This window comes from Sander lucioperca, chromosome 4 (assembly GCF_008315115.2).
Source record: "Sander lucioperca isolate FBNREF2018 chromosome 4, SLUC_FBN_1.2, whole genome shotgun sequence".
Classification (NCBI taxonomy): domain Eukaryota; kingdom Metazoa; phylum Chordata; class Actinopteri; order Perciformes; family Percidae; genus Sander; species Sander lucioperca.
The window spans coordinates 41181379-41190908 of record NC_050176.1 but is presented as its reverse complement, the minus strand read 5'-3'; the positions used below and the strand labels follow the sequence as shown (position 1 = coordinate 41190908).

General features: G+C 41.3%; 1 protein-coding gene and 1 pseudogene across 4 annotated transcripts in view; one reads left to right on the top strand and one right to left on the bottom strand.

Moving 5' to 3' along the window:
• LOC116048142 overlaps positions 1-9530 on the top strand; it is a 568688-nt pseudogene that overhangs the window by 67190 nt on the left and 491968 nt on the right.
• LOC116048136 (phosphofurin acidic cluster sorting protein 2-like) overlaps positions 1-9530 on the bottom strand; it is a 36905-nt gene that overhangs the window by 4307 nt on the left and 23068 nt on the right. For all 4 annotated transcript variants that reach the window (XM_036000534.1, XM_036000535.1, XM_036000536.1 and 1 more), the window contains exons 18-21: positions 4928-5030; positions 3470-3512; positions 1347-1395; positions 368-452 (exon numbers count right to left, since the gene is read on the bottom strand). In XM_036000534.1, the coding sequence (XP_035856427.1) occupies positions 368-452; positions 1347-1395; positions 3470-3512; positions 4928-5030 (280 nt within the window). The remainder of the gene's footprint in view (positions 1-367; positions 453-1346; positions 1396-3469; positions 3513-4927; positions 5031-9530) is intronic.

Here is a 9530-nt window from a genome sequence, read left to right as displayed (position 1 = left end):
AGGAAAAGGAAAGGAGGAGAGGGAAGGAGACAAAGGAAAGGAGGAAGATGAAAGATGAAGGAAAGGAGACAAAGGGAAGGAGAAGGAAAGAAATAAGACAATAAAAGCTAAAAGAAGAAAAACACCATATTAACTTAACAGAAGTTTATTTAATCCTCTTCCTGTAACTTAAGAACACATTTCTTTGTATCACTTTTTAAACGTGGTCATCAACGAGCTACTAAACGTCAAAAAATTGAAAAATGAGACAAAAACGTTGGGAAAAGGGCCAAACAATCTGTCCCAAACAAACGACAGAACAGCAAATTGGCGAGCTGAAGCCTTTATTTTGAAAGGAAAAGCTGTCCATCTTGTAAACAGGAAGTACCTGGTGGAGGGTGAGGGGGGGGGAGTGGTGAACGGGGCTCCCGATTGGGCGGGAGGAGATCCCAGTGTGATGTCATCCGAGTCGACTGCGGAGCGCAACAGACGAGAAGTTAAAGAAGAAAATACTAAAATAGATTTATTAAAGTTTAATAAAGAAAGAGCAACGAAAACAAGAAGCCTGAAACAAAAGTGACAGAAACAATGAAAACTGTGGAGGAGAAAACAGAAAGGCCCGGACACACAGGGCCGATAATCAGCCGTCGGGCCGTCTGGCGAGGTCGGTGACTCGAGTCTGTTCGGTGTGCTCCGTGCCGTCGTCAGTCAGAGGAGCCATCGGCTTTAATTTGGGCCGATTTGACTTGTAGAATCAGGAGGCGGGCAGTCGGGCTCAATGACCAATCTGATTGGTGGAGTGCTAGCCCTTGACTAGCGAATCAGTGCACTTATGTTAAAACACTTAACAGAAATGACGAGCGGGATGAGCGAGACGAACGGCCTCTTAAAATCTGATGAAAATCTCTCAAACTGACCTCTGTTGATCAAAAAAACAGACAGATTCACCAACTGCACGGCCTATTTCTTGCTTAAAATGTTTTCAGAAACACGTTTCGGTGAACTATTCTCGGAAAATACGAGATTGCCAGACCCACGCGACGAGTTTGTCATTTCTGGTTTTCATTTTTTGGGCGACAATACAGATTAGCGCCAGCTGCTGTTATGGAGACGTATTACGTCTCGCGCACAGGCAGAACGTACGCTCAAGTCGGCGTCTCTTCGGTGTGTTCTGAGGCACTTTTTGGACCTCGGGGAGCCGACTGATCAGTCCGACTGACTTTTCTGCCGACAGTCGACCGTCGGGTTGGTGTGTCAGGGCCTTTAATGTTTTCTTTGTTCTTTCCCACAAAGATTAGAGGAAGAAAATACTAAAATAGAGTTATTAAAGTTGAATAAAGAGAAAGATAAGAAGATGAATAATGTACCAGAGGTAGAGTAGTGGAGGTTCTGCTCCACGATGCCGACCTTCACCATCTGACAACACAAACAAAGATATAACTACAGTAGATATATATATATATATATATATATATATATATATATATATATGGGAATTCATCCGATAGACAGGTCCAAAATAAGGCCCTAAGGCCAGAGAAATCTGACTCCAATTACCTAATTCCCGTGCCTTCTTTAATCAGACTTAATGTTTACCAGAACACAAGGATCAATCTGAGAAAAAGAGTTCAGTTAAGCAAAGTTTACTGAGTCCAGCATAAGAGTCACGACACAATTGTGGGTTCACAGACAGAGTCTAAGTTTCCCTAGCAACAGACACTTAAGTCAGAGCTGGTCCACCAAGATCTCGTCTGAACCATGACTCTTCCACAATCTTTTATCCTATCCTCACAGTCTATCACATATATATATATATATATATATATATATATATCATATCTTCTTGTTTCTAGACAGAAACTGGTATCTTCACAGACACACACACACACCAAGGTCGGGGCCTCTGTGTGGTGCAACTTCCTCTTCTCTTCTTGCAACCTTCCAACAATGCAAAGCTTTAACTTTCTGTGCATCAGAGGTCACCCGGAGTACTTTTATAAGACAGCTGTGGGTTCACAAACAGAGTCTAAGTTTCCCTAGCAACAGACATCAAGTTGAAGCTCGGTCCACCACAGTCTCTGTCCGAATGAGCTTCGATCTGAGCTGTCCCTGTGTTTTCATTCTCTCCTCACAGGGCGGTGTCTTCCTGCCTCTCGGCAGAGACGCTATCTTCGCACAACACATGCTCGGGTTGAGGCCTCTGTCTGGTGCAACTTCCTAACTGTCTTCCCTGTTTTCTGCTTATCTGTCTGATACACAGTGCACCTTCTGTTCATCAGAGTTAAAGGCCTCTTTACAGTGGCCGTTCCCGACCTGTCGCGCGCCAATGTGACGTCAAAATGACGTAGATCTCGCTGGTGTGCCAGGATTTAAAGTACGCGACCAGAGGTCGTGCACCACTCTATTTTTTTCAGCGGCGCACGACAAAGCAGAAACAGGAAGCATGGACGAGTTTGAGGGTAACCAGATGCCAGGACTCAAGTCTCTCTTGTAAACTTACTGGGTTAAGATGAGTTCTTTTATGGTGAATGAAAGGCTTGATCCCACCAAGTAGCTCATCCAATCAAATCCAAGCATTGACGTCAATGCTGCTGCCAGTTCTGACATTGTTTACCTTTTTCTTCTTCTTCTAGTCGGTAGAAAGAGCAATGTCTGTAGCCTTTCCTCATTAGCACCACCTCTGTTCAGGAGAAGACTGCAACTAGTGTCGCGAGCACCACGCACCAGTATAAATAGTTACGGCGCTCCCATGACGTCACACTGGCGCTCGACAGGTCGGGAACGGCGAGTCTACAGAACGCTTAAGAGATGAGGGGAAGACTAGATTGGGGCTCACGAGATCTGACAGTCTAGAGCAGGGGTCACCAACCTTTTAGAAACTGAGAGCTACTTCATGGGTACTGAGTCATACGAAGGGCTACCAGTTTGATACACACACAAATTTGCTGAGTTTGCCTTTAGTTATATATGATTATTAATGATTAATGATACTCATCTATGTGAAGACACTGATTACGTTAATGATTTCTCATTATCAATAATTATCAACAATGACTTAACAAGGTGGGAAACAGATAATATCAATATTCAATTTTCATTTTTAGAACAGGCCTGAGGGCTACTCATGTGGTCCTTGGGGGCTACCTGGTGCCCGCAGGCACCGTGTTGGTGACCCCTGGTCTAGAGATACGTGGACCGGCTCCGGGTTTTTGTCTGTTGCTAGGGAAACTTAGTCTCCGCGTGCTTTGAGATCCCACAGATCTGTGTAATGTAACTCCGATGGTTGACTGATTAAATGAATGTATTTGACTTTATCTTATCGTCTTATTTGGCTCTTGCTTAGGATCAATGTAACACCAAATTAACGAATGTGTGGGATATATAGGTCTTTTATTTGGACAGAAACCAAAAGGGGGAAACCCTAACAATACTTATATGCAGTATATGCAGTATTTATACTGTAGTCAAGAGTACTGGACCGGATTCTTACCCCGATGAAAGGAACAAACTTCTGGCAGGAGTCGTCATCGGGACTGCACAGAACAAGACAACAAGACAACAAGAAAACGACAACAAGACAACAAGAAAACAAGACAACAAGAAAACAAGAAAGATGACAACGAGACAACAAGAAAACATGACAACAAGACAACAAGAAAACATGACAACAAGACAACAAGAAAACACGACAACAAGAAAACATGACAACAAGAAAACAAGACAACAAGAAAACGACAACAAGAAAACAAGAAAACATGACAACAAGACAACAAGACAACAAGACAACAGGAAAACAAGAAACATGACAACAAGACAACAAGAAAACATGACAACAAGACAACAAGAAAACAAGAAAACAAGACAACAAGAAAACATGACAACAAGACAACAAGAAAACGACAACAAGACAACAAGAAAACGACAACAAAACAAGAAAACGACAACAAGAAAACATGACAACAAGACAACAAGACAACAAGACAACAGGAAAACAAGAAACATGACAACAAGACAACAAGACAACAAGAAAACAAGACAACAAGAAAACAAGAAAACAAGACAACAAGAAAACATGACAACAAGACAAGAAAACAAGACAACAAGAAAACAACAAAACAAGAAAACGACAACAAGAAAACATGACAACAAGACAACAAGACAACAGGAAAACAGGAAAACAAGAAAAGAGATAAACAAGAAACATAACAACAAGACAACAAGACAACAGGAAAACAAGAAACATGACAACAAGACAACAAGAAAACAAGACAACAAATAAACAAGACAACAAGAAAATGACAACAAAACAAGAAAACGACAACAAGAAAACATGACAACAAGACAACAGGAAAACAGGAAAACAAGAAAAGAGGAAAACAAGCAGTAAAACAGACGTTTAGTCAGAAATATTAAAGGGGAACTATATTTTTTTTAAACCTGGACCCAAAAAATCTGTGATTTAGTTGTTTCTTTTGACAAAAAAACAATGAATCACTCAGTTCTCATTGGCTCCCTACATTGGCTGGGAAGAAGCATTGCTTCACTTTTTCTGATGTTTTTGCCAGCATCTTTTTTTGACGTCACTTTTTTGGACTTTTTTGAAGTGTTTTTCCGACGTTTTAGTTGCTTTTTTTCGACGTTTTTGGCAAAAATTAAGAAAAACAACAACAGGTGAATCACTCAGTTCTCACTGTCTCCCTACGTCGGCTGGAAAGAAGCATTTTTATCAATTTGTCCGACATTTTAGTCACTTTTTCCAACGTTTTTTTTTCTAATGTGAACAACCATCTTTGAAACTGGTCCAGTATTGAGCGAGAACTCTGTGAACCGGGCTGTACCGTAACCCTACAGGACACATGTTCAGGGTTTTTGCATTTTTTTCAACGTTTTTGCCGCTGTTACACAGGAAGCCTAACGTAACGAGGTAACGAGTTAATAATTAAAGTACCTCTTGTGTTTGCAGGTCAGCATGGCCTCTGAGATCGGACACAGGTGAGACACGGACACTCCGCTCAGATACTGAGACACTCGCCCGGCTACGCCCACAACATCTGTAATCAGAGACACATCTGTCATCAGAGACACATCTGTAATCAGAGACACATCTGTCATCAGACACACATCTGTCATCAGACACACATCTGTCATCAGACACACATCTGTAATCAGAGACACATCTGTAATCAGACACATCTGTCATCAGACACACATCTGTCATCAGAGACACATCTGTCATCAGACACACATCTGTAATCAGAGACACATCTGTCATCAGAGACACATCTGTAATCAGACACATCTGTCATCAGACACACATCTGTCATGAGAGACACATCTGTCATCAGAGACACATCTGTCATCAGACACACATCTGTAATCAGACACATCTGTCATCAGAGACACATCTGTAATCAGACACATCTGTCATCAGACACACATCTGTAATCAGAGACACATCTGTAATCAGAGACACATCTGTAATCACACATCTGTCATCAGAGACACATCTGTAATCAGACACATCTGTCATCAGACACACATCTGTAATCAGAGACACATCTGTCATCAGAGACACATCTGTCATCAGACACACATCTGTAATCAGAGACACATCTGTCATGAGAGACACATCTGTAATCAGAGACACATCTGTAATCAGACACATCTGTCATCAGAGACACATCTGTCATCAGACACATCTGTAATCAGAGATATCTGTCATCAGAGACACATCTGTAATCAGAGACACATCTGTCATGAGAGACACATCTGTAATCAGAGACACATCTGTCATGAGAGACACATCTGTAATCAGAGACACATCTGTCATGAGAGACACATCTGTAATCAGAGACACATCTGTAATCGGACACATCTGTCATCAGAGACACATCTGTAATCAGAGACACATCTGTAATCAGAGACATCTGTAATCAGAGACACATCTGTCATCAGAGACACATCTGTAATCAGAGACACATCTGTCATCAGAGACACATCTGTCATCAGAGACACATCTGTAATCAGACACATCTGTCATCAGACACACATCTGTAATCAGACACATCTGTCATCAGACACACATCTGTAATCAGAGACACATCTGTCATGAGAGACACATCTGTAATCAGAGACACATCTGTCATGAGAGACACATCTGTAATCAGACACATCTGTCATCAGAGACACATCTGTAATCAGACACATCTGTAATCAGAGACACATCTGTAATCAGAGACATCTGTAATCAGAGACACATCTGTCATGAGAGACACATCTGTAATCAGAGACACATATGTAATCAGAGACACATCTGTAATCAGAGACATCTGTAATCACAGACACATCTGTCATGAGAGACACATCTGTAATCAGAGACATCTGTAATCAGAGACACATCTGTAATCAGAGACACATCTGTAATCAGAGACATCTGTCATCAGAGACACATCTGTAATCAGACACATCTGTCATCAGAGACACATCTGTAATCAGAGACACATCTGTCATCAGAGACACATCTGTCATCAGAGACACATCTGTCATCAGACACATCTTTAATCAGAGATATCTGTCATCAGAGACACATCTGTAATCAGAGACACATCTGTCATGAGAGACACATCTGTAATCAGAGACACATCTGTCATGAGAGACACATCTGTAATCAGAGACACATCTGTCATGAGAGACACATCTGTAATCAGAGACACATCTGTAATCAGACACATCTGTAATCAGAGACACATCTGTAATCAGAGACACATCTGTAATCAGAGACATCTGTAATCAGAGACACATCTGTCATCAGAGACACATCTGTAATCAGAGACACATCTGTAATCAGACACATCTGTCATCAGACACACATCTGTAATCAGAGACACATCTGTCATGAGAGACACATCTGTAATCAGAGACACATCTGTAATCAGACACATCTGTCATCAGAGACACATATGTAATCAGAGACACATATGTAATCAGAGACACATCTGTAATCAGAGACACATCTGTCATGAGAGACACATCTGTCATGAGAGACACATCTGTAATCAGACACATCTGTCATCAGAGACACATCTGTAATCAGAGACACATCTGTAATCAGAGACACATCTGTAATCAGAGACATCTGTCATCAGAGACACATCTGTAATCAGAGACACATCTGTCATCAGAGACACATCTGTCATCAGACACATCTGTCATCAGAGACATCTGTCATCAGAGACACATCTGTCATCAGAGACACATCTGTCATCAGACACACATCTGTAATCAGAGACACATCTGTCATGAGAGACACATCTGTAATCAGAGACACATCTGTAATCAGACACATCTGTCATCAGAGACACATCTGTCATCAGACACATCTGTAATCAGAGATATCTGTCATCAGAGACACATCTGTAATCAGAGACACATCTGTCATGAGAGACACATCTGTCATGAGAGACACATCTGTAATCAGAGACACATCTGTCATGAGAGACACATCTGTAATCAGAGACACATCTGTCATGAGAGACACATCTGTAATCAGAGACACATCTGTAATCGGACACATCTGTCATCAGAGACACATCTGTAATCAGAGACACATCTGTAATCAGAGACATCTGTAATCAGAGACACATCTGTCATCAGAGACACATCTGTAATCAGAGACACATCTGTCATCAGAGACACATCTGTCATCAGAGACACATCTGTAATCAGACACATCTGTCATCAGACACACATCTGTAATCAGACACATCTGTCATCAGACACACATCTGTAATCAGAGACACATCTGTCATGAGAGACACATCTGTAATCAGAGACACATCTGTCATGAGAGACACATCTGTAATCAGACACATCTGTCATCAGAGACACATCTGTAATCAGACACATCTGTCATCAGAGACACATCTGTAATCAGAGACATCTGTAATCAGAGACACATCTGTCATGAGAGACACATCTGTAATCAGAGACACATATGTAATCAGAGACACATCTGTAATCAGAGACATCTGTAATCACAGACACATCTGTCATGAGAGACACATCTGTAATCAGAGACATCTGTAATCAGAGACACATCTGTAATCAGAGACACATCTGTAATCAGAGACACATCTGTAATCAGAGACATCTGTCATCAGAGACACATCTGTAATCAGACACATCTGTAATCAGAGACACATCTGTAATCAGACACATCTGTCATCAGAGACACATCTGTAATCACAGACACATCTGTCATCAGAGACACATCTGTCATCAGAGACACATCTGTCATCAGACACATCTTTAATCAGAGATATCTGTCATCAGAGACACATCTGTAATCAGAGACACATCTGTCATGAGAGACACATCTGTAATCAGAGACACATCTGTCATGAGAGACACATCTGTAATCAGAGACACATCTGTCATGAGAGACACATCTGTAATCAGAGACACATCTGTCATGAGAGACACATCTGTAATCAGAGACACATCTGTAATCGGACACATCTGTCATCAGAGACACATCTGTAATCAGAGACACATCTGTAATCAGAGACATCTGTAATCAGAGACACATCTGTCATCAGAGACACATCTGTAATCAGAGACACATCTGTCATCAGAGACACATCTGTCATCAGAGACACATCTGTAATCAGACACATCTGTCATCAGACACACATCTGTAATCAGACACATCTGTCATCAGACACACATCTGTAATCAGAGACACATCTGTCATGAGAGACACATCTGTAATCAGACACATCTGTCATCAGAGACACATCTGTAATCAGAGACATCTGTAATCAGAGACACATCTGTCATGAGAGACACATCTGTAATCAGAGACACATATGTAATCAGAGACACATCTGTAATCAGAGACATCTGTAATCACAGACACATCTGTCATGAGAGACACATCTGTAATCAGAGACATCTGTAATCAGAGACACATCTGTAATCAGAGACACATCTGTAATCAGAGACACATCTGTAATCAGAGACATCTGTCATCAGAGACACATCTGTAATCAGTCACATCTGTCATCAGAGACACATCTGTAATCAGAGACACATCTGTCATCAGAGACACATCTGTCATCAGAGACACATCTGTCATCAGACACATCTTTAATCAGAGATATCTGTCATCAGAGACACATCTGTAATCAGAGACACATCTGTCATGAGAGACACATCTGTAATCAGAGACACATCTGTCATGAGAGACACATCTGTAATCAGAGACACATCTGTCATGAGAGACACATCTGTAATCAGAGACACATCTGTCATGAGAGACACATCTGTAATCAGAGACACATCTGTCATGAGAGACACATCTGTAATCAGAGACACATCTGTAATCAGACACATCTGTCATCAGAGACACATCTGTAATCAGAGACACATCTGTAATCAGAGACACATCTGTCATCAGAGACACATCTGTAATCAGAGACACATCTGTAATCAGACACATCTGTCATCAGACACACATCTGTAATCAGAGACACATCTGTCATGAGAGACAC